The sequence below is a fragment of the Babylonia areolata genome, chromosome 27 (assembly GCF_041734735.1).
Source record: "Babylonia areolata isolate BAREFJ2019XMU chromosome 27, ASM4173473v1, whole genome shotgun sequence".
Classification (NCBI taxonomy): Eukaryota; Metazoa; Mollusca; class Gastropoda; order Neogastropoda; family Buccinidae; genus Babylonia; species Babylonia areolata.
In genome coordinates, this window is record NC_134902.1 from 35,791,536 (window position 1) to 35,818,282 (window position 26,747).

At 39.9% G+C, this 26,747-nt stretch overlaps 2 protein-coding genes across 2 annotated transcripts; one reads left to right on the plus strand and one right to left on the minus strand.

Moving 5' to 3' along the window:
- Positions 1-19: 19 nt before the first annotated feature.
- On the minus strand, positions 20-20,842 carry LOC143301000 (ER degradation-enhancing alpha-mannosidase-like protein 2). Its single transcript, XM_076614977.1, has 10 exons — positions 20,695-20,842; positions 19,621-19,731; positions 18,383-18,534; positions 17,771-17,896; positions 16,464-16,675; positions 14,039-14,180; positions 12,490-12,614; positions 11,843-11,987; positions 8,650-8,771; positions 20-6,860 (listed from the first exon to the last, which is right to left on the minus strand). The coding sequence occupies exons 1-10, from the start codon at positions 20,811-20,813 to the stop codon at positions 5,889-5,891; spliced, it is 2,226 nt and encodes a 741-aa protein (XP_076471092.1). The 5' UTR covers positions 20,814-20,842; the 3' UTR covers positions 20-5,888.
- On the plus strand, positions 20,801-26,178 carry LOC143301005 (small ribosomal subunit protein eS10-like). The gene is made up of 6 exons (XM_076614992.1): positions 20,801-20,936; positions 22,583-22,724; positions 23,528-23,702; positions 24,208-24,273; positions 25,040-25,095; positions 26,064-26,178. The coding sequence occupies exons 2-6, from the start codon at positions 22,584-22,586 to the stop codon at positions 26,130-26,132; spliced, it is 507 nt and encodes a 168-aa protein (XP_076471107.1). The 5' UTR covers positions 20,801-20,936; position 22,583; the 3' UTR covers positions 26,133-26,178.
- The last annotated feature ends 569 nt before the right edge of the window (positions 26,179-26,747 follow it).

Genomic DNA, 26,747 nt, shown 5'->3' on the forward strand with positions numbered 1-26,747 from the left:
TGTTTCGTTCCATCGTCATGAGTTTTGATATGCTTTCATACAAATTATTAGTTTGTACATTTCTTTTGTTTTCCATGCAAGATGTAAATTTGATCAGTTTTTAAAACTGTGTTATTACAATTATTATTATTTTATCTCAATTTGTAATTTTTTTATTATTATCATTATTACTGTGTTTCAGATTCATAATTGTTTTTATTATTGTTGTTAATATTATTGTAGCTTGTGTTGTTCTGTAATCATGAGCTTTGATATGTTTTCATGTGAATGATTATTTTGTACATTTTTTTTTGTTTTCCAAGTAAGAAAAATTGTAAAATTCACTTTTTTTCATTGTATTATCATCAGTAGCGTTGTTGTTGTTATTATTATCATCATCATTGTTGTTGTTATTTTGTCTCCATTGCTTCAGTGAAAGGTATTGGCAGACTGACACAGGTATTAATGAGGGGCACCTGTGTGGGACATTGCCATTATATTCTTCTATTACACTCAGCAGCACCTTTCTTGAATACTCCTAATTACCCATTCCATTTTATAAAACATGAAAGATCACAAATGTGTCAAGACTTTTTTTTTCCTTCTTTTCTTGCATTAGGATAGGTAGGCCTAATTGCGAACAATCCAATCGAAGCAACCAGCTCAATGTGTGCATTGTACAGATTACATGTCGTATGATTGTCAGATGTAGCTCTTCTGTAAGGCTTTCTCCCAAAAAAAAAAAAAAAAAAAATGTCTTCTTTCAATGTTTTTTCAATGGTTGAAATAGCAGGGGTGTCTGAGAGTAAATGCGAACGGGCAAGTTTAATTACGAATGATGGGTTTGGGTACATGTGGACAATTTAAACAGAAGCAAGTCTTTAACTAATTGGACAGAACATATTATTGGAACATCGCACCAGACTGTTGTATTGTTGGTTTTGATCACACATACACACACACGAACACACATTTAAACACACACACCATACACCACACACAAACACACCCTTTTGAGAGCACTCAGTAACTGTGCAGAATCGTTCGCAAATACGCTCACATAATAATGCCCTATGGTTTGATTGCAAATGACACTATTTTGGAGATTCCTGTCAAAACTGACATTCTGATCTGTCACCAACATGCTTTCTTAAATTCTCCCAGCACTGGTAACGCACAGTTCATTCATATATCCAGTCAAGTCAGCTATTTTAAACTGTGTCAAATTCAAGTCGAGTCTTGCTTGCTTCCCTTGATTTTATGATTGTGTGAGCATGTTTGTGAACTTGCTCAGCAGTGGTGCTCGAAGAGAAGAAAAGCAGTGGAAATAGCCAGAAATAACTGAGGTCTGACTGGTTCTTGGAAATGGATATTCATTAAAGTACCAGAACGAGGCAAAGGGGGTGTTTAATTGTGAAACGTGTGTGGTGAGAACGCTTCGAAATGGGGCAGTACACGAACCATTCACACTTACACACTGTTCGCAATTAGGCGTACCTACTCTATATGACAATGAAAATAATTGGGAAAAAGTGATGCAGCCTGACTTCTTTTTTTTTAATGTTTTACTTTGTGGTGGATGATGCAATTTGAATCAGTTGTCAAAATGACTCCTGTTTATCAACTTTTTACTTCTGTTTGCCAACATTTTTTATTTGTATGCATTTTGCATGTTTTTAAAACAGTTTTTTGGTTTTTTTTTTTTCAGTTTTTGTAGTGTTTGTTCTGCAGTTCTTGATTGGTATTCCAAAGTTGTTTTTTTTCTTTGTGATTCAGTGCTGAAACAGCAAGCACAAGCCACTTTCAGGATTGATTTACTGCTTAGTATGTGTGTGTTAGCACATGAGAGAGTGTGTGTGTGAGAGTATATGTGTGCGCGTGTGCATGTGTGTGTGTGTTAGAGAGAGAGACAGACAGAGAAAGAATCTGTGTTTGTATGAGTCTGTATGCGAAAATATGTAAATAGCCAGCACCTATCAAAAATGGTGGTAGTGTCACTCACATGCACAGAAATGAAATTCACTGATGTTCGAACATTCATTTGATGGGCGCAATAGCCGAGTGGTTAAAGCGTTGGACTGTCAATCTGAGGGTCCCAGGTTCGAATCACGGTGACGGCGCCTGGTGGGTAAAGGGTGGAGATTTTTCTGATCTCCCAGGTCAACATATGTGCAGACCTGCTAGTGCCTGAATGCCCTTCGTGTGTATATGCAAGCAGAAGATCAAATACGCACGTTAAAGATCTTGTAATCCATGTCAGTGTTCGGTGGGTTATGGAAACAAGAACATACCCAGCATGCACACCCCCGAAAACGGAGTATGGCTGCCTACGTGGCGGGGTAAAAACGGTCATACACGTAAAAGCCCACTCGTGTGCATACGAGTGAACGCAGAAGAAGAAGAAGAAGATTCATTTTAGGTTCATTCAGTTCTCCCTACAGGGTTGCAGATGCACTGACAGCCATGGGGATGCCAGTTTTGAGAGAAAAAACAAAGAAAGAAAAACATTCACACTGCATGATACAACATTATTCCTGTACACAGACTTACTCAAAGTCACAATAATTCTACGCCAAAGCTTTGGCTTCCATTTTCAATACTTTTTTCTGTTTTTTATTACCCTTCTTTCTCAGTGAGATGGCAATTTGAGAAGTTACCTGTGATACTGTTTAAAAAAATAAAATAAAAAAAAAAAAACACCCAATAAAGTAACCAGTTAAAAAAAATATGCAGTGTTGAATATTTTTCTAAGTCAATGCAGTTCTTGAGCTAGTTAATGAAAGAATGTGTGTGTGTGTGGGTGTTTATCAGTCCCAATGTATTCCCAGCTAATTAAAGTGTATTACTATTGTTTTCCAAGTTTGTTTGTTTTTTGTTTTTTTATTCTGTGCATATGTGTGGATATGGTTGTGTGTATTCACGTGTGTGTGTGTGTGTGTTGGTGTACATCACTACGTGTGTAGATGTGTGAGGCAGAAATTTCTTGGTGTGCATGTATGTGACTTCTTGTGAGTGACAAATACATTATTAGAAAATTCCAACTTCCATGTTCGTTGTTGACTTTGAAACATTCCAGCAATGAGTATAGTACATTTTCTTTCAGCTGCTTTTCAGTTTTCCTTAAAACTGACACAAACTGAGTCATCAACAGCATCTTTTTGACACCAAGGTCACACACACACACACAGAACTAAAAAACGGAAAGAAAATGTGTAGTACACACACACACACACACACACACACAGAACTAAAAAACGGAAAGATCAGACACTTCAATTCCCTCAACAACATATGCTAAGAAAGTAACCGAACAAAAAACAAAGCAAAAAAATCAGTTTACACAAGACAAAAATATTGTACTTGTGAACAACAATGGAATATTATGCATACATGCACAAAAACTTTACATTCGCAGCTGTGCTTATGCACACATTTCAATCAACAACAAAAACAAAAAATAAATGAATAAATAAATCATAGTCATAATGGTCTCAACAATATATATTAGTACAGAACAAAATTTTTATTCTATGAGAACAGGTGCATATCCAGTCCATTGCATAGATACATAATCTTGCAACACAGAACAATGCTGTGATATGATAACAGATTCTGACAAAAATCAAATAATATACAAGCAAATTGCACATCATTACTGTGGCATAAATGGCAAAGAAAGACAACAACTTGTTTGTTTACTGGATTGCCTTGAAAAGCTGAAACTCTTACAGTGCAGAAAAGTGACATCATATAAACTCTTCTCTTCAACTTGATGATAAAGAAAACAAGTTCAGAAGTTGACGATGCTTTTCTAAAGTGGATGAATAATGAAATTCTGATGGTCGGGCCAAATTGTTCACCAGCATGCAATTTATATTCATATTATTGGTCTGACAAAAAGCGTATACAGACATGCAGTTTATGTCTATACTATGTGGCTTTTTTCTTCTTAACTTTAATTGTATGCTGTATCTTTTATTTAAAGTTTCAGTGCTCTTCAAAAACTGTATGAAGCTGTCCATCCACTGATCAGTTTGAAAACAGATCTTGTCAACTTGTACCATACTGCAGTGCCTTTAACTATGGTCCTATGTGAATACTGGGCAAAGTTATTCAGATATATAAATAAAATTCAACTTCAAAGACACTTAAAGACTTCAGCTCAAGAGATACAGTAAGCAAATATCTATTAAAAACATTTGTTAAAACTGTCATGAACACACATGCAAGCACACACACAAACACACACGCTTAAAATCATTTCTTAAAACTGTCTTTGACACACATGCACACGCACGAGCGCACACACACACAAAATTAATGACAGTTCAGTGAGTTGTATCCTTTCCTGACAGTACTGCATTCATGTTTTGCAGCTTGCTGTCAAGATGATTATAATTAAAACCATGTTTTTAAATCTTCAGTTTTAACCAGTGACTAGGCAGAGTTATAAATCCAAAGTGTAGACAGATGGGTTGGCAGATACACATATAAGTGGAGTGATGGCCTAGAGGTAACGCGTCCGCCTAGGAAGCGAGAGAATCTGAGCGTGCTGGTTCTAATCACGACTCAGCCGCCGATATTTTCTCCCCCTCCACTAGACCTTGAGTGGTGGTCTGGACGCTAGTCATTCAGATGAGACAATAAACCGAGGTCCCGTGTGCAGCATGCACTCAGCGCACATAAAAGAACCCACGGCAACAAAAAGGTTGTTCCTGGCAAAATTCTGTAGAAAAATCCACTTCGATAGGAAAAACAAATAAAACTGCTTGCAGGAAAAAATACACAAAAAATGGGTGGCGCTACAGTGTAGCGATGCGCTCTCCCTGGGGAGAGCAGCCCGAATTTCACACAGAGAAATCTGTTGTGATAAAAAGAAATACAAATACAAATAATTATATCTGAGCTTTTACTCTAAACCACATAGGAACTGAAAACACAATGTACACTGCATGTCTTTGTATACAATGAGTGAGAATATAATACATATACAACAACAAATATGTTTGAGTCTGTGAGAGTGTATCAAGTGCACAAATCAGTGCCTGAATCAGGTTTTAAATAAAGTGTATCATAAAGATAATGGATATCAGAGCAAGGAAGGGCAACTCTGTACCTCCTACATTTCAGGTTAATATTGTAATGTCTTCCTTGTGATGAGGTATAAGGACAAATGGGTTCGACTCGAGCAAAAAATCCACCCTGTAAGATCAACGGACAGAAAGGGAAATAATCAAATACTGATAAAACTCCAGGAAACCTTTTTGCTCATGTTCACAGCACACATGCATGCAGAGACATGCACACTCACATACACACGCTTGTACGCAATCACACATCATGACACACTTTCAGAAGATTCCTCCTCATTTGAAAAGTGTGCGCACGCACACACACACACACACACACACACACACACACACACACATAGAAAGAGTCTGGATTGTACAGGCAGGATTGCAGATTTCCCACATGGATCAAAGCATGCTCTATTCACAGGCTCATTCACACTCATACATACACACTCTCATGCAAACCCTTCATGTCTCTCCTTAGTTTTAAATATTTTAAATTGTACACATACTTTGGAATGAAATCACTGCACTGGTCAGTGTATATATAACAAATAACTTGCTTGACAAACACACATGCACATACACCCACCCATTACATCTAACATAAAACTAGCACAGGTGAGCACACCCACACACACATCCTTGCATTCATTTAAGTCACACAGGGGGAACATTAGTTTAAAACATTTCACCCTGTACAAACAGTTCTGAATAAAATCACTGCACAAGACAACACATCACACACACACACACACACACACACACACACACACACACACACACACACATACACAAACACACACACACACTCTCTCCTCACATTCCGCATCAAACTCATTCAGAAGGGACCTCCTCAGTTTCAAACATTTCACCCCACACCGACAATCTGGAGTGAAATGTTTGTGCTGGACAGCGCATCAACAATGGCTTTTGAGCATATGCTATTGAATAGTTTGCCACAGACAGGTATAAATCAACCACGCTGGGAACTTTTTTCGTTTCTTCAGTGTCCACAGCCGGTTTGGAGACAGATGAAAACAGATCCAGAATTTGTTGCGCCAGATCCAGAGAGTGCTTCTTGCGCCCGGACTCCTCTGACACCTGCTGACTGTTGACGCTGAGCCCCAGTCCCGCCGCAGCCTCGGACTCCACGCCCACATGCTGATCCTGGCTGGGCAGCTTCTCCGGTGATGCTGACTCTGTTTTCACCACTGTCGTTTTTATGCTGGCTTGAGGGAAAGCTGTGGAACTCTCCTCTGCCAGTGTCTGTTTCTCGGACAAATCGGCCACATCCCCGCCTTGTTTACCACCAGGACCCGCCGGTCGCTGGATGTCCGGTTTGTCAGCAGCTTCAGTTTCCCCTTCCCTGCCGTGTTCGCTACTGCTGCCGTCATCATCCGCAGCATAAGGGGGAGTGTCAGTCTTCCTGGAACCCTTGCCCGTCATCTTCTTCTTCCTCTTGAGCTTTCTGCCCACGATCCTGGTCTCCTTGTCCTGCACGATGTCCAGCAGCTCCAGAAGGTTCAGGTTGTCATGGAAGTTCTGTAGAACACTCTCCTCCTCCTTCTTCTGGGCACTGCAGCAGTGCACGGCCGCCAGGTCAATGGGGTGGGCCTCTGTGTTGAAGACGTAGCCTCCGGCGTCCACCACACAGTCGCCGTTCGGCGTGTGGATCAGGTCGCCGTGACTGCCATTGTTGTGGAGGAAATTGTCCTGGTCGAAGAGGAGGTACAGGTACTTGGTCGTCTCGGCCAGGAAGAAGGACTCCATGCGGTTCTCCAGGTGGTGGTCACGCACGTCTTTGACCTGCGCGTACGTGAGAATGTTAGTGAGATGTCATTGTGACTTGAATGTGTGTGAGAATGTTTGTGAGGAGTCATGATTGGTCTAAAATCAGGTTATATTGCTGCTGTGTTTTCATGGCTGTTCATGATTAAAAAAAACAAGAGGCAAAGCCTTCAAGACTCACTTGTGCTTCATGCCTTATCCAGAAAAGGAATCATGAGGAGAAAAAAAAGAGATTAAAAAAAAATCATTAAAAAGTGTTCTGTACTAAATATGACATATAAAATAAGCTTGGGAGAAAAAAAAAGAAAAAAAAGGGCATGCGAGCGGGATCAAACAACGTATGTTTAGTTCTGAAGCAGCTGACTAATCCCCTCTGCTGCGGCGCGTCTAAATTCAATTGCCTAAGTTCAATATTTAAAGCAATGTTGTTGTTTTTTTCATCGTGCAGTAAATAAATGTCATTGTATTGGATGTAATAACACCGTTTAAAGCATGTTTTTTGTATGTTTTAGTATATCTCGATTATTCTTAAGGAGACGTTGCCATCACTTCAAGCACATCGCAACACATGGTAGATCTCTAGATCTGCATGAACCAGTCTACAACGGGGTGCAAGAAACTATTGATCAATTTTTCTTTTGTGTTCATTCCAGTTAATTCAGTGTCCACTATAGAATATTTATGTGCAGTAAACACGTCAATGGTGTCGCTAGTATCGTTGTATGTGTTCTGTTCATAATTTGTAGTTCTTTCCTTTTAATTGTGAACAAGAAAAACGAGGTCATGTTGTCTTCTCACAAAACACTTCCAGCAACTCAGTGAGAAGCAGTTTTTAGAATTTTCGGATTTCAGAACAAATCCCAACGAAATAAACCGTTGATGTTTCAGAAATACAGCTTAATTCAGGAGACTTACAGCCAATTATTGGCATGACTGTGAAGATTTTTTTTCATACTATGTTTAAGCCAAACTTGGTATTGGCAGACAAAGTATTTCCAGAGAAAATGGCAATGTTGAAGTTTACCACACACACACACACACACACACCACACACACACACACACACAGACAACTGAACAAAGGGTTATAACATAGACTCACTTTCTGTGTGTGTGTGTGTGTGTGTGTGTGTGTGTGTGTGTGTGTGTGTGTGTACATATGTGCATATGCGTATGTACATGTATGTGTGTATGTTAGTCTATGTGCAAGTATCTGCTTCAGATATTTTGGGACAGCACACCAAGGTATGTGTACTCCATCCCCCATTTTATTTCAGCACAGGTCTCAGTTTATGTGAATTTTAGAACCGCAAAAAAGACACCAACTGCTTCATTATCATCAGTAGAGATTCTTACCCAGTCACAGAATCTTCATTCCATCTGTTTGCTGTTCAGCACCTTTTTTTGCTTTCTGCTTTCTCTGTCCAGTTCAGTCTTGGTGTACAGTTTTCTCACATCCTTTTACAATCATGCTTATTAGTTGTCGTCGATAACAGGACTGAAAAAGGTTGAACATACTGAATATTCTTTGGTCTTTACAAAAGTCTTTTTTTTTTTTTTTTTTTTAGTATCATTTGTACACATTCCATAACAGTTAAGTATTTGCATTACTCAAAGACACAAACATTATCATTACCGCTATGAAATGTCTCAACCATACAGGTCTTATTCTCTATTTAATTATTCATTCAACCATTTATTTAGCCACACTTACTTTTTCCTTTTACTATCCTTCCACCACCAGTATAAAAACAACAACACAGTTACCTGGAGTTTCATTTCCAAAGTTCAGATCCAGCAATACTTACAGTTGCGTAGCCGCAGCTGGTGCGTGCAATGTGTTCGATGGCCTCAACAATGTCCACACCAGCATTCAGCAGGAAAGGATCTTGGGTGGCTCGGTACAGGTACATGATGCTCTCAATCAGCTCTGCACAGTTCAACACTCTGATTAGCTCTGCACAGTTCAATCAGCTCTGTATAGTTCAACACTTCAATCAGCTCTGCACAGTTCAATCAGCTCTGCACAGTTCAACACTTCAATCAGCTCCACACAGTTCAATCAGCTCTGCACAGTTCAACACTCTGATCAGCTCTGCACAGTTCAATCAGCTCTGCACAGTTCAACACTTCAATCAGCTCTGCACAGTTCAATCAGCTCTGCACAGTTCAACACTCTGATCAGCTCTGCACAGTTCAATCAGCTCTGTACGGTTCAACACTTCAATCAGCTCTGCACAATTCAATCAGCTCTGTACAGTTCAACACTTCAATCAGCTCTGCACAGTTCAACAGTTCAATCAATTTTGCACAGTTCAACACTCTGATCAGCTCTGCACAGTTCAATCAGCTCTGCACAGTTCAACACTCTGATCAGCTCTGCACAGTTCAATCAGCTCTGCACAGTTCAACACTCTGATCAGCTCTGCACAGTTCAATCAGCTCTGTACGGTTCAACACTTCAATCAGCTCTGCACAGTTCAATCAGCTCTGCACAGTTCAACACTCTGATCAGCTCTGCACAGTTCAATCAGCTCTGTACAGTTCAACACTAATCAGCTCTGCATAGTTCAACATTTCAATCAGCTCTGCACAGTTCAACAGTTCAGTCAGCTCTGCACAGTTCAACACTTTGATCAGCTCTGCACAGTTCAATCAGCTCTGGATAGTTCAACACTTCAATCAGCTCTACACAGTTCAATCAGCTCTGGATAGTTCAACACTTCAATCAGCTCCACACAGTTCAATCAGCTCTGCACAGTTCAATCAGCCTTGCATTGTTCACATCAGCTCTGCACAGTTCAACACTCACATCAGCTCTGCACAGTTCAATCAGCAGACCAGCTGTGCATAGTCAACACTTCAATCAGCTGTGCACACTTCAATCAGCTCTTCAGCTCTGCACAGTTTAATCAGCAGACCAGCTGTGCATAGTCAACACGTCAATCAGCTGTGCACAGTTCAATCAGCTGTGCACAGTTCAATCAGCTCTATACAGGTCCACTCTTCAATCAGCTCTGTACAGGTCAACACTTCATCAGCTCTGCACAGTTTGACACTTCCGTCTCAGAACAGCTAACAAGAAAGATGGCAGATTGGTTAAGATGATTATCTGCCAACACATTGTCTGTCAAGGTCTTGGTTCAGATCCCAGTCTCGCCCTTTCTCCAAATTTGGAAAAATCTTCTTCTTCTTCTGCGTTCACTCGTATGCACACGAGTGGGCTTTTACGTGTATGACCGTTTTTACCCCGCCATGTAGGCAGCCATACTCCGTTTTCGGGGGTGTGCATGCTGGGTATGTTCTTGTTTCCATAACCCACCGAACGCTGACATGGATTACAGGATCTTTAACGTGCGTATTTGATCTTCCGCTTGCATATACACACGAAGGGGGTTCAGGCACTAGCAGGTCTGCACATATGTTGACCTGGGAGATCGTGGAAAAATCAAACTGAGCTTCTAGTCATTTGGATGAAATGATAAACCAAGGTCCCGAGTGCAACACACACTTGGCGCACTGAAAAAGAACCCATGGCAACACTAGCAACGTCCCCTGGCAAAACAGAAGGAATTCAGGCTGATAGGTAAACAAACATATATATGCATGCACTCAAGGCCTGACCATTGTGTTGTCTGGCATCTGCCAAGCAGATGTGGTGTTGTATATATGGATTTCTCCAAACGCAGTGACACCTCCTTGAGAAAATGAAACTGAAAAGGTCTGAGTGGTTGTTTCACTTGCACTCGGTGTCACCGTCTACCTCCAACAATATGACTGATGGAGGCAACAATGAGAGGAGGATTCCTAGGCATTTAATACCTTAACACAGCCGAACAACGCCACTTGAATGACAGAATATGCCTTGATAGACTGGCTGTGATGCAACCCCAGACTAAAATCAAAACCCAGATTTGAAGTCACATCAAATCATTTTGGTTATTGCTTTGCCAACTGCATTGGGGCCATCTCAGAGCTGAATGCCCATCAGTTCTAAAATCCAGGAGACTTGAAGTCACTTTGGAAACAAATTTCTACACAAATGCATGCATTTACACTCAAACACATGCACTCACAAACTCAGACACGGTCACACTCATACACAGACTCTCATACACACACATACACTCTCTCTCTTGCTCTCTCACACATACATATACAGTTTCAAACACACATACATAACCACACATACACAACCCCTTCCCCCCAGTCACACTTTCACACACACACACACACACACACACACACACACACACACACTTTCACACATTTTCACACACACACACACACACACACACACACTTTCACACACACACACACTCTTTGCATGTCATAATTGTGTATGATAGGTGTATATCTGTTTGCTATTTATGCTTGTATTGTTTTTGTTGTTGTTATTGTTTTTCGATAGAATTTCTTGTGTAATTGTTTATTCTTATATCATCCTTTTCCAACCCCCACTTTCCCCATTTCTTCCTTTTTTTTGTATTTCCTTCTTTCTTTTTCTGAGGGCAGGAAGTAAAAAAATTAAAAAAATCTGTTTAAGCTTATTCTTTTACACTCAATAAAGATCATTTTGACTTGACTTGACTGACGGGCGCAATAGCCGAGTGGTTAAAGCGTTGGACTGTCAATCTGAGGGTCCCGGGTTCGAATCACGGTGACGGCGTCTGGTGGGTGAAGGGTGGAGATTTTTACGATCTCCCAGGTCAACATATGTGCAGACCTGCTAGTGCCTGAACCCCCTTCGTGTGTATATGCAAGCAGAAGATCAAATACGCACGTTAAAGATCCTGTAATCCATGTCAGCGTTCGGTGGGTTATGGAAACAAGAACATACCCAGCATGCACACCCCCGAAAATGGAGTATGGCTGCCTACATGGCGGGGTAAAAATGGTCATACACGTAAAAGCCCACTCGTGTGCATACGAGTGAACGTGGGAGTTGCAGCCCACGAACGCAGAAGAAGAAGAAGAAGACTTGACTTAACCCACACACACCTGGTCGCAGCGGATACCCCTCACGGCCCTGATGCACCTCTGCCTTAGGGATGTTGTAAAATTCAGGGGTGGAGCCAAACTGTTTCCACACCTGATGGAAGTTGTGAAGGGTCTTCATGGCACTGTCCAAATCGCCCAACATACTCTGGAGAAAACAGTAAGTGATTTTAATGTTGTGATCAATGAACAAACCAGTGATACATGGGGAGAGAGAGAGAGAAAGAGAGGGAGGGAGAGAGAGAGAGAGAGAGAGAGAGAGAGTGTCTGTGTCTGTGTTTGCTTGTGTGTGTGTGTGTGTGTGTGTGTGTACAAGTGTGTGTGTGTATGCGTGCATGTGTGTGTCTGTGTGTGTCTGTGTGTATCTGTGGTTCTGCATGTGTCTGTGCATGTGTGCACAAGTAAGTGTGTGTGCATGTGCATGTATCACTGAACGTATCAGTGAACGTGGGAGTTGCAGCCCACGAACAAAGAGAATAAGTTTTAAAATGTTAAAGGATGAGGTAGTAAAGTTTCCAACAATGTACAATCTGCAGGTTTTTGTCATTTTGTGAAAGTGTGTTAATTTTTCAAATATGGCCAAAATATCCCATCATGGCAAAATGACTGTTCATTTAACGTCTCCATGGAGTTAACTGATTGGCACACACCTGAATTCCCGGCCAGTACGCATCGAGAGAGGTGAAGAGAGGCAGAGTGATCCCCCCTTTCTTCATGTTGGCCCAAAGGTACCAGTCGTCCCTCTTGACATGGGCCACAATGTGCTTCTCATACTCTGCACACGCAACACAACACAACCCTCATCCAAAATTTTTTTTTTAATCTCTTTTTTGTTCGGTTGTAACTCTCTTCTCATTCCTACTAAGACAGATAAGATAAGATCAGATCAGATCAGATCAGATGAGGTGAGGTGAGGTGAGATGAGGTGAGGTGAGGTGAGGTGAGGTGAGGTGAGGTGAGATGAGGTGAGGTGAGGTGAGATGAGGTGAGGTGAGGTGAGGTGAGGTGAGGTGAGGTGAGGTGAGGTGAGGTGAGGTGAGATGAGGTGAGGTGAGATGAGGTGAGATGAGGTGAGGTGAGGTGAGGTGAGGTGAGGTGAGGTGAGGTGAGGTGAGGTGAGGTGAGGTGAGGTGAGGTGAGGTGAGGTGAGGTGAGGTGAGGTGAGATGAGGTGAGGTGAGGTGAGGTGAGGTGAGATGAGATTGGATGAGACAGGACGACAACATAAGATAAGACAATACAAGATAAAACAATATAAGCTATGGTAAGGTACTGTAAAGTAAGGTACGGCAAAATTGTTTATTTTTAAGGATAATAGATAAGCTATTGTATACTTCTTTTTTTTTCATGAAGTCCCCACCCCATACAGGGTTTGCACTACATAATAATACAGGATTATACCAAAAGCATGCAAAAGGAAAACACTCTCCGCCTCAGCCCCCCCACCCCCCCATCCATCCCCCATCCATCAAACACACATATTCACACACAACAGCTACAGAATGCATAAAACATTCAAAAACATGAAACATGAATGGAGGGGGGGAGGGGGGGGACGTGGGGGGGTTGGGAGGGGGGGGCAGATGTGTGGTGTGGAGGGGAAGTTCTAGCACAATGAATCAGGTCACATACATTTCCTGGCCATTTTTGAGAACCGTGGAAACAGACATTTGGTAAGATACATATTTAAAGCCATTATTCTAGTTTTCTCCAGAACACTCATGCCCACCATACTCTTCATGCACCACACTCTCTGCACAATCTTGTCCACACAGATACATCACCTTGCAGGCAAGAGCAAGGGGAGACCCCGCCCTTCTCAGTCATGTATTCATTTGTGTTAACCATACACAGAACAGTGTGACTGTTTGAAAATGAATGCTGTAAACTGCGTAATTACTCAAAAACCAAAGCCAAAAAAAAAAAAATGCAATACCCCTGTTCAAATATTAATTCAGTAAACTGTAATTGCTGGAAAACCAAAGCCAAAACTAAAAGCAATACCTCTGAGCATTTTAAACAGTTCTGGGATGACCATGTTGAACATGAAGGAGCCTCTGTTCAAATATCAATTCTGTAAAACTGAGTAATCATTAGAAAAACAAAAGTCAAAACAAAAAGCAGTACCTCTGTTTGAAAATGACTACAGCCGCAAACTGTGTATTACTGGAAAATCAAAGCCAAAACCAAAGTGCAGTACCTCTGAACATTTCCAACAGTTCTGGGATGTTGAACATGAAGGAGCCCTTCACCAGGTACTCAAAATAGGAGTCCACGCCCCCACCTATCCCAGAATCCAGTGCTGTCCACTTGCCTGTCGCCACATCCACATGGTTTCCAAGCTATGAGAAAAATAAAGACAGGGTCATTGTGTTACATGGGACTAAACGAAGACAGTCATTCTATTACATCATACAGAGGACTAAACAGACAGTCGATATGCCACATGGGACTAAACAACGACAGTTATCACACTAAATGGGACTAAACAAAGACAGTTATCACATTGAATGGGACTAAACAAAGACAGTTATCACATTAAATGGGACTAAACAAGGATGTTATCACATTAAATGGGACTAAACAAAGACAGTTATCACATTAAATGGGACTAAACAAAGACAGTTATCACATTAAATGGGACTAAACAAGGACAGTTATCACATTAAATGAGTCTAAACAAGGGCAGTTATCACATTAAATGGGACTAAACAAGGGCAGTTATCACATTAAATAGGACTAAACAAAGACAGTTATAACATTGAATGAGACTAAACAAAGACAGTTATAACATTAAATGGGACTAAAAAAAAGGACAGTTATCACATTAAATGGGACTAAACAAAGACAGTTATCACATTAAATGGGACTAAACAAGGGCAGTTATCACATTAAATAGGACTAAACAAAGACAGTTATAACATTGAATGAGACTAAACAAAGACAGTTATAACATTAAATGGGACTAAACAAGGACAGTTATCACATTAAATGGGACAAAACAAAGACAGCATTAAATGGGACTAAGCAAAGACAGTTATTACATTAAATGGGACAAAACAAAGACAGTTATCACATTAAATGGGACTAAACAAGAATAGTTATCACACTGAATGGGACTAAGCAAAGACAGTCATGACATTAAATGGGACTAAACAAAGACAGTTATGACATTAAATGGAACTAAACAAAGACAGTTATTACACTAAATGGGACTAAAAAAGGACAGCTGTCACATTAAATGGGACAAAGCAACGACAGTTATAACATTAAATGGGACTAAACAAAGACATTTATTACACTAAATGGGATGAAACAAAGACAATTATTACACTAAATGGGACCAAACAGTCATAATGTTATACGGGACTAAACAAACAGAGCCATCACTTTAAATGGGACTAAACAGAGCCATTTTGTTAAACAGAACCTGACAAAAACAGAGTCATTGTGTTAAATGGGACTTAACCGAGTTTTTACATTACATAATACAAAACAAAGACAAGAGTCACTGCGTTACAAGGGACTAAACAGCGATTACATGAAATGGAACTAAACAAGGACAGATTCATTTTGTTGAGACCAGAGTGCGAACGACTTCGTCAGTCATCAATGTGGTTCTAGTATATGAATCATTCTTATTTCTATTTCTTCATTTCATTTCATCACTAGAGTCTGTTCTGCTGAAAATCATTTTCAGTATAGCTGCTGATTTTTAACTGAGAAGTTTCAGTTTCATTTTAAGTTTTATGGTGTGAAAGCATGCAAGCTAAAGCTAATCCATACATGCTGCACCACATCTGCTGTAGAAATGAGTGAATGTGTTTGTTTTTTTTTATAAATAAAACTTTGAAGAAATACATGTATATATCAATTGAAGACAAGATAAAACACGGTTTTCTTGTTGCCCTACCTGTTGTGCATTTGGATTTGTACCGTGGCATGTTTGAATAAAAGTACTATTCAAAGACCAAATACATTCTTTTTCACTACCATTCTAGATTCACTGTCAGTAACAGGAAACAACATGTTATCTCCCGCTGGAGCTGTACTGGAAAAGCCATCATCAAACACACAAGTTTTATTTTCATGAGTGGTGGTACATTACGATAAATAATGCTATCACTGTTGATAATAATAGTGATCTTTATGGTTTGGTGTGTTCAATGTGATGTTTTTAATGATATATGAATATGTCATTGTTCTTTTTTTAAACAATTATAATAATGATTCAGTTACTTATTACTTTGTCTTTTTGTCTTTTTTTTTTTTTTTTAATGAAAATAAGGTTGTTTGTTTGATGCTTTTGGGTTTGTTTTTTTTGGGGTTTTTTTAATAACTTTTACTTTTTCTTTTATATCAAAATAATGTTGTTTGTTTGTTGTTGTTTTCTTGTTGTTGTTTTTTTTTAGAATAATGATTATGATAATTCAATTATTGTTGTCAGCTATTACAATATCTTGCAGGCAGGAAAAAGAAAAAAAAACACTGGCGCTGCACTGTAGTAACACACTCTCTCTGGGGACAGTAGCCTGAATTTCACACAGAGAAATATGTTGTGACAAAAGAGGAATACAATGAAAAAACAACTGCTACCAACAAAAACCAAACAAAGCATCACCGACCAGACCAATGGCGGAGCGATGTTTCCACAGTGCCCTGATGGCACGCATGGCCACTTTCTCAAACACAGGATCTCCCGTCAGCCGACTAAGGGCCCCGAACTCCACGATGAAAGTGCCCACCCCAGCTGTGCAGGTGACAGTGGTTTCCCCTTTGGGTACACCATATCTCAGGTTGACTGTCCCATAAGGCATTCCCGTCGGTGTGTCAAATGCTGTAACACGATGCGGTGCTTGGCACATCCAGAACTACGTCTCTGATGTTTGTCTCAAAGACGGACACACAACATACATAAAACCTTTTGCTTAGTTATAATTTCTCACTTAGTTTTAAGGATGAAGACACAATCTGTATGAATTTTGATTTCTCCCTATCTGAATTTTCATCTCGATGTCTTAAAATGATAAGAGAAAGACAATAGGCAACGAGTGATAAGTGTATTTCACATTTTTCCTTTCTCCTGATCCCCTCCTCTTCTTCCTTTTGTTCTGTGTCTAATCAGCTGTTACTTAATCTCTCATTTTGAACAGACTGCCAAATGCGTTCCAAGTTTGCGAAAAACACATGAAGTCATGTGGAGCTAGTACTTATTGATATGTGAAACTATCTGAGCCGCTGGCGGTTCAAACACACACACACACACACACACGATAAAACATTTTTAAACACACCAACTTCATGTAGGTACACATCTGAGTCACAAATATGCACCATAAAGAAACAAACTTAAAAAACCCAAACAAACCAAAACAACAACTGTGCGTCTGTTTCTTTCTGTGTGCCTCTTTCTCATGCTTATCACTCTTTAAAAAAAAAAAGAAAAGAAGAAGAATTAAACAAACGTTACAACATTTTCCAGTCAACATCCATATACTCACTCCTGCCCAAGTGTACAGGTTTCAACAGGCTGGCTGGGCTCAATGCTCTGCTTATATCAGTGACTGACACAAGCTTACTGCTGAGCCTACAGCAAAGTGAGAGCTGTATGATCAATGGTATCTCCATCCACAGTGGGTATCAAATTACAGCTTAGTTTTTTTGTGAAGAACTATGACTCTCAAACTAGGAGGCGATGATTACTCTAGCTCTTAGTGCTGCAGCCTTGGGAGCTAGTTAGCACCATGGCCATGGCCTTTAGGAACCATCCCCAACGCCGACAGTCCTACAGCCCTCTTGGCTGAGAGAGTGGGGAAGTAACTTGGGCAAGACACACTCCACTACAATAAAATTCTAACCCAGATAGTCAGGACAGCAGATGCCTCCTTTGTTCTGGTGGTCAAAGTCAGACATGATGGACTATCTCACATACCAGGGAGGAGTTTACGGGCAACATGATCGGCCATACGCAGCAGTGGTCCTGAGCAGGGCCATCCTGGCTCCAGCACCATTCCTGCTCTCTTCATCAACAGGTGGGCTGACAGCAGGCCTCCCACCACTGCAGGAGGGAAAGCAAAATAAGTTCTCGCCTGCGCACGCACACATATGTACATATAACGTACATGCTAATCAATGCACAAAACAGACTCGCATGCTTGTACACAAATATGCGTAGAAATACTTTCATCTGTTCACACACATGCACACACACACACATGTAAAATACGACACACTTGTATATAATGTTCGCACACACATATACTCACTGTATAACAAGCAAATACATCTGAGCTCGGTGCCCCACCCCATCCCTCTGCTCCCAAACACACACAACTCACCCTGTCCCCCCACACATCACCCCTCCTCCATATATATAATGTAATTGCATGCATGTGCACACACACACACACACATACACATGTCACATTCAGTGCACCCTGTCTCTTTCCATCTGTACATGCCTCTCTGTCTATTTGTTCATTTCAAGTGTGTTTCTGTGAATCTGTGTATCTTTTCTATTCTGTCTCATGTTGATCACTCTCACCTCTGATGTTTGTTTCAAAGACAGATACATTTATGTCCATGTCAAAAAACGTTTCTGCCCTGTCAATCAGATGGTGACAAACCCGACGGAACTCTGAGTAGTTTCCCATCACTGCCAACGTGTCCAGTGCATCAATCAACGTTAAGGAGTAACTGCAAGGAAAAGCAAATAAAACTGATTATCAACATAACATTTTCTTTTAAAACAAAGCGAGGCATGAATCTTATATAATGTCATATGCCCAGTATACCATGGTAGCCTAATTCAGTAATTGCATGCTGCAGTAGATTAACTCAAAATATAGCAGTCCTTGAGACTGTTGTTAGCTGGCAAGCCTCTTGTTTATTCCAGTGACTTCCTTGCATAGAAACAAACATCCCTTGCTTAGCAACAACCTGCGCGAGTTACCTCCTGTACTACTTATCACATTCCTTCCCTCCCAAGTTTAGAAATATCCATGAATTAAAACAACTTTTTCTTCTTTTTTTCACAGAAAAAGCAAAAAATAAATGATGGACACATGCAGACAATGAGACATATTCTTGCAAAAACATATGCACACACATACATGCACACAGATATACACATGTGCACACCCACTAACACACACACACACACACACACACACACACACACACACACACATACATATGAATGCATGCAGTGCATGCATATCATAAACTATTGCAACCTTTCAAAAAATGTTTATAGAGTTTAAATATTCTTTCAAATACAAACAAAAAGTGGCCATAGTGACACATGATCTGTGTGAGACCAGGTTTTGGCTATCTGTATGAATGTTGTGGATGGAATAATTGTTATACTGGCATCAATGTTAGCTTCTTTTGATATACAAGTTGAAGTAACATAACGGCCTTAACACTGTCACCAAGATAAGGGTCCTGGAATTTTCAATAGCATAGCTTGTGTGTGTGTGTGTGTGTGTGTGTGTGTGTGTGTGCATGAAAGACTCCTTTACAATGCCAGAACAATCTACCAACTGATTCAGATTTCTTTGACCGTTCACAGATGAAGATGGTAAACATGGAAAATAAATCATCAAATGGTTCAGATACACTTATTTCTTCACAGCATCACATCAATCGTATAGAGTAGCATTCACGTTCATGTCAAACTCAAAGTCAAGAGGTTAACACTTGTACTATTTATAGTTAAGACAGAAAACAAATATGCAGAACACAATAACTATATCATGATTGGAAACATGGATTAAATACCTGCCCCAGGTATCATGACCATCACAGGTAAGAGGTCGAAGTTCATCATAAGGGTAAGCATGTTCAATGTAGCCGTTGTATGCATGGTAGAACATGTCCTTCACTTTTTCTCTAGAAAACACATTGGAACATGATGATTAACAAATATGTTGGGGCTTTTTTTTATATTTGCTATAAAAAATAAATAATGTTTTTATTCTGTGGACATTTAACACAAATAATTTTATCTAACTATCCTATTCAATGATGTATGGACTATCATACAAATAATGATTGCCTAGTTAAAACTGGTTGGTTCACTGATTGCCTGGCTGATTGGTTGAGTTCATTGGATGACAGTAACAGACTGTTCAGAGTTTGGTTGATAATTCTTATTTCCAAGAGTAAAAGACTGAGTAAAACGGGTGTATTTATTCCATCTAGCCACTGTCTACAAGTACAATGGGAGTTTTGAAAAATAATACACTTAATCAGCCAAAGCTACAGAAGAGTGTCTATAATACAACTGAAGGAAGTTCAGTTAAGTTCAGTTTCTCAAGGAGGCATCACTGCATTCATACTGATCCATATATGCTACATCACATCTGCTAAGTTGATGCTTGACCAGGAGCATAAACCAAAGCACTTTATCAGACCTTGAGGAAAAGCTCTGACAATGCCTACCATGAAAAGCTGGAAGTTTGAGGGGACTAAAGAGCCACCATACTTCTTTTTCACAAATGGCAATGCTAATAAAAATATCACACACACACACACACACACACACACACACACACCGACCGACATACGTACTTCCACTTGACAATCTGAAGGCACTGACAGTGACACAACCACAGTTTCACACACACACACACACACACACACACGCGCGCGCGCGCGCGCGCGCGCGCACACACACACAGAAAGAGAGAGAGTGAGAGAGAGAGAGAGAGAAAGAGAGAAGAATAGACGTCATACGTTGCAACATTGAGGATGACACATTGTACACAAGACATAACATAATTATGATATATTTGACATTGTACGAACAAAAAGAGAGGCTCACAAATGTTGACATAGAGATCCCGCATTTACCTGTAATGATTCATGTCAATTCTTCCATGTTCAATAGCGTCAACCTTGCTAATCAGAAAAGCTGCAGCTAGAAACCAAAAGGATGGTTTCATGCCACTTCGAGCCAAAGCAGACGTCATCTTTTTCTCGTTGGGGAATAAGAGTTAACTCCCCTGTCAACTTTTCTTCCTTTTTTTCTATCGACTTCCGTTTCTTCACAAATCATAACTTCCTTTTCCGCCAGGCTGTGCATGCGAAAGCACGTAAGTGAAACATTGGAATATATCCATACATTTTCTCATTTATGTCGTTTCATCTGCAACAAATTTATCAGACAGGTTAATGTTTGAAGTTCTTGTCTTAAATTTGTGACATTATTCTAACTATAATAAGGCGATATCTTGCATTATTTGGTGTTAAATGTTCCAAATGGGGAGGTACAGGAATCACGTTTCGAAGTCAGTTTGTCAAAATAGTGGACAACCACGGACTTTCGGGCTACTGTTGCTCGTGAATCATATATGAGATCCATTCCATAACACATCAGGTCAACTCACAGGGTCGCAGTTATCGATTTTACGAGGTTCATTTCATACTGTTTATTACTTTCGATCCTACTTGTTCAGTTATAGTATATGAATAAATACGACCGAATCAACTTTCGGACAATTGTCGTGGTTGGTCATTTGGTGCAACTTACTGATCCGTTCTGGGTATACTATATCTTTGTATCCATAGGCCACAAACTTATGACACTGATCATTTATATCTGTTCTAAAGGATTCAGACATTTGCCTTGCAAGTCTGCGCACATGTCGACCATCTTAAAATCTGTGAATGTTCATTTTGATAACCACAAGTGTAAAATCTAAACCAGTTCAGTTAATGTATGTGTCACTACGCTTGGAAAAATAGATGTGCATACTACACATCTGCTAATATATCTGACCAGCAGTGTAACCCAGCATACTTAGAACTTGGCGGAAAATAATATACTTTACTGTGTCAGCGGTGTAGGTCCTTGTAGACCTGTACGCTGGTCTGGGTATTTACCACACTGCATGCGTGGTTGGAGGCTAAGGGCAGTTATTCCTGGCATTTCGGGTGAAAGACTGATGGTTCGTTTCTCCAGTGGTTGTCTAGCCTGTTCTTGAAAGCATTGACTGTTTGTGCAGTGACTACCTCATCTGGGAGACTGTTCCATGATGAAATGATTCTGTTTGAGAAGTAATTTGCCCTAAGGTTGAGTCTACTGCATGTTTTCTTCAGTTTGAGTGAATGCCCTCTGAGTTGTCTCTGCTGGTTGTCTGCTTTTGTCAGGGGTGGCCTATCAGTCTTGTACATTTTGTGAATGTATTTGAAGCCTTCAATCATGTCCCCCCGCAATCTTCTGTGTTCCAGTGTGGGCAGTTTGAGGGTTCTCAGTCTCTCTGGGTAGGGCTTGTCTTTGAGCTTGGCCAGTAGCTTGGTTGCTCGTCTCTGAACGTCCTCTATCTCGCTGTGAAAAATAACAATTCTTAGAGAAAGGTAATATGCAATGGTGGATCTTTTTTGTTGTTTTGTTCTTGATATTAGATGAGTCGCAAACACTCTTTACTCTTAGTGTTTTTATTTAAGATAAGCAATGACAGAAGTCCTCAGTGTACCTTGGAACAAAATGGAAATAACAGTGAGGTGGAATGTGTATACTTTGAGTCATATTCTTCTAGGTGTATTTTGTAATATGTAATTACAAATCTTTTTATATGTATATCTTTTGCAAGTTGTATTTTGTGTCATTTTCAGTGCAGAATACAAAAACATGTGGCAACTATTGATATTACATTGTTTGAAAAGTTGGAGCACGTTACGGTGAAGTGATCTACCGTCTATTTTGTATCCTGATTTGAAACTTGTTTTGTAAAAACAGAATGTTGATCCCTAAGAAGAACCGCATTGCAATCTACGAGTACCTCTTCAAGGAGGGAGTGCTGGTTGCAAAGAAAGATTTCTTTGCTTCAAAGCACCAGGATATTGATGTCCCCAACCTTCAGGTCATCAAGGCTCTGACGGTATGTTTCCGTGATGTTGGTTTATTTGTTCTTTCTTATCAACGTATTATCCTGTGATTCTTGCTTGAGAACAGTGAGGGTTGAATGTCACGCAACTGTAAATGCATTATTGATTATTGGTTAACAGATTGTTCAGTCAGCCTACTTCTTTTTTCTTTCTTGTTTTTTTCTAATCTGAATAGATTGCAGGAGAGTTCCATGCTTACATTATTCATAGAGGCACTTCACATGATTTGTGCTCTTGAAGTTGATGGGCTCTCAGAAATTGCAGGTAACAAGGCTGTTGTGAGGGGCAGAATGCGTGAAATGGTGGGCTTCATTTTTTTTTTTTTTTTTTTCTGTTTTGTTATTTTGCATACAATATTTCATGTTAAAGTGTTTGGTTGACAGATAAAATGGTGGAATGATTGGCCAGTGTGGACAGGACTACCAAACATAAGACAGCTTAACACACATTTTTTTGTGCTCGACTAAAAGAAAATTGTCAGTCATTGTGTTGTTGGTGTGTTCCATCATATGTCAGTACTAATGAGGGTATTATTCATCTACTGTCTGTAATGTATTTGCTGAGTTCAGTAAAGGATCCAGTGTGTAGTCGTTGAGCTGTACATTCAGTTAATTCTGCTGCTTTTAGGTTGTGACAAGATTCCACTTGCTGGTCAGATTTTTTTTTTTTTTTGTTGTTGGTTTTTTGTTGTTGTTTTTTGGTTTTTTCCTCCTCCAACCTCTTTGGGCTGAAATCTCTGAACAGTGAGTAGTGCATTGCATTGATAGAAGCATTTGTAGTTTTCCTCTTATTTCAGAGCCTGAAGTCTCGAGGATATGTCCGGGAGCAGTTTGCTTGGAGGAACTACTACTGGTACTTGACGAATGAAGGCATCCAGTACCTCAGAGATTTCCTACATCTGCCCGCTGAAATTGTGCCTGCAACACTGAAGAGACAGACACGTCCAGAAGCCCAGCGTGCCAGACCTAAAGGTTTGTGTGCAGATGTTCAGTTGAACTTTTGAGTTTCCCTTCCTTGGCCCTTCTTTCTCCCAATCTACTGTTTTACCATGAAATACTTATATATCTTGTTCCCCTTCTGTTCTTTTATCTATTTTTAATATGTCTTAGCTCATCTACCCTCTGTCATTCTCTTCTGGGCCCTAATTCCACTTTTCCTCTTGTGCACGCAAAAGTCAGAATAAAAAGTATTGAGGTGACGCTGCTGAACTGAAAAGTGAGAATCTGCAAATTACTGGCTGAGTGCTTTCTCATTTTCTCTCTCTTCTTATAACATGTCTGAGCGTCTGATACCACAATTATCTGATGGAAGAATTTGCTGATTTTGTTCAGTAAATATGTAATGGCATTTGACAGTGTCATACACCATGATCTCTCTTTCCTTGCTTCCACTCCCTCCTGTATTTGTACTGTCTGTATTCTATTCATGTTTGTTGGTGAAGATGTTAGAGTGTTTATGGTGGTGTTTTCTGTTCAGGTCCTGCAGAAGGAGGGCCCCGAGGACCTGCCCCAGACCGAGAGTACAGGAAAGCTGGTGGACCCCGTAAGCTTGCTTTCTCTCTCTCTCTCCCCCCCTCCCTCCCTCCCTGTCTATCACTTTCTCCCCCACCCTATAACTTTTTTTTTTTTTTAATTCTTTATTTTTGTATACAGACTTAAATCTCCATATAATCCAAAAAAATTTTTTATTATTATTTGTTATAAATTTCTTGTTTTAACATTCTACCACATTGTTCAGTAGCGATGTTGAGTTTGTAGCTCCATTCTAGAATTAAACATACCAATTTTTATAGCTGTGTGGGTGGATTTATTTCCAATTATTATGTCCCAAACAGACAGTACAGAGCAATGCCACACAAATTATTTCAGTTGACAAAGTGATACTTTTAACATCTTCAGCTTCTCAGGGTCATGGCATTATTATTTGGTATTCTATTTGAAATCCATTTACAGAGTAGGATATGGATGATGCTTCCTCTGTTCCGTCCTAATTTTTCAACATGCCTTGACTGTGTTTGTATTTTGCCTTGGAAAGAATTATCTGTTGTCTGCAGTCATAGAAACTTGTCCAAATAGTTCATTTCTTTATACCTAGCTTAGAAGTAGTTTTGTTTTGGTCTCTCATGTTCACGCTTAAATTGAAAGCTTTATCATGGAGCTGATGCTTGGATAATGATAAGTGACAGGATGTGTTTAATGATGTTTGTTGTTGGTGTGGATAATGACTGTGACAGGATAAATGTCTTTATTTATTTTCTAAAACAGCATATTTGTTGGTGATGGGTTCATGTTGATGTTTACCTTTGCAGCTGGCAGTGACAAGAAGGCCGATGTTGGTGCTGGAGCAAACGACAACTTCCAGTTCGTAAGTACACATGTTCTTGTTCTGTTGATTTGGTCACAGAAATGTTGTCACTGGTGGGGTCGTGCTTTGAAAGGAGGTCATATGTTTGGTCTCAAAGATGTCACTGTTAGGGTAGTGCTTTGAAAGAAGGCTGATGATTTGGTCACAGAAATGGTGTCGGTGTCGTGCTTTGAAAGAAGGCTGTTTCTTTGGTCACAGAAACGTTGTCACTGTTAAGGTGGTGCTTTGAAAGAAGGCTGTTGATTTGGTCATAGAAATGTTGTCACTGTTAAGGTGGTGCTTTGAAAGAACTCTGTTGATTTGTTCAAAGAAATGTTGTCACTGCTGGGGTTGTGCTTTGTAACAAGTATGATTTGGTTGCATAAATGTAGTCACTGTTGATAACAGTGCTTTGAAAGAAACATCTTAGGAGCATTTTTCAATGTTGTGATTTGTAATGACAAAAAGAAAGGCTGTTTGGCATGGAGCAGGGTTTGGTTGGTGCCCCTCCCTGTCCAGTCCCACTGGTTTTTGTACAGCACTAACCCATAGTCTGTTCTGGGGCCTACATTGATATAACTACTACTACATATTTATAGTTGAGTGGCCGACATGCATTCTGTCAGAATTTGCTAGAAAACAAAAAATATTGTCAGACGCATGAACACAAAAGTTTGCCATTGCCACCATCTGGATTATCTTCTCTTTTTCTCTCTCGTGCTATATTTTCAAATTATTGTCAACATTTTTCATCTTTCATCTTTGACACTTTCCAGTTTGGATAATTGCATATCAGATCAAGGAGAAACAAAGTCTCCTAAATGGGCCTTGCCTGTTCCAATTATGTTATCTCTTTCTCCTCTATATTGACTGGTATTACTGCCACTTTCAATATCATACTAAAGGAATCACTACACACAAGCTCAGCACTCGCAGTCATGGTGTCTGTTAAGAATTGTTTTATGTGAAATTGCTGTATTGTGTTTCAGAGAGGAGGATTTGGGCGTGGACGTCCTGGCGGTGGTTTCAGTGGACCTCCTCCATCCCAGCAGGAATAGACTGTCCTCTCTGTGTGTACAATAAACGCTTTTATGCACCTGTGAATCCAGTGTCATGTGTGTGGTTGGGAATAATTGGATGGGGTTTCAAAACTGCAAGAAAGGGCGGATATATTGCTCCTCCAACCTCACTCTCTTGGTCTACAACCATGATTGGGCCATCTGGTAAGCTGACTCCTGGCTTGGTGAGATCTTAGGATTTTCCATATGCTTCCAGTTTCATATTGTACAGACGCATGCAGCATCAAAATATGTTGAAAAAAACGAGTTACACACTGCTCTGTTTCTGATCTGGGGAAGCAAGGGTTGGAAAATACAATTCTATCATCTCCAAAATTTCCTTTCAAAATACATTCATGTACACATTGTAACTATGGTATATGAATTTAACATTCACAACTAATGGTAAATAATCCCTACCCCCTTTTCACATCCTGAACTATTTGTAACTTTCTGCAAAACAATCCAATGTTGGCAAGTTAAAATGTCATACATGCTGACAATTGTCAGAAGAAGAAAAAAACTTGTAATGGATTTCCGTAATGAATATCGGTATCTTTCCTTTCTCTTTTTTCAAGAGACTCCGTAACTTCCAAGCTAAACAGAAGAGTGCTG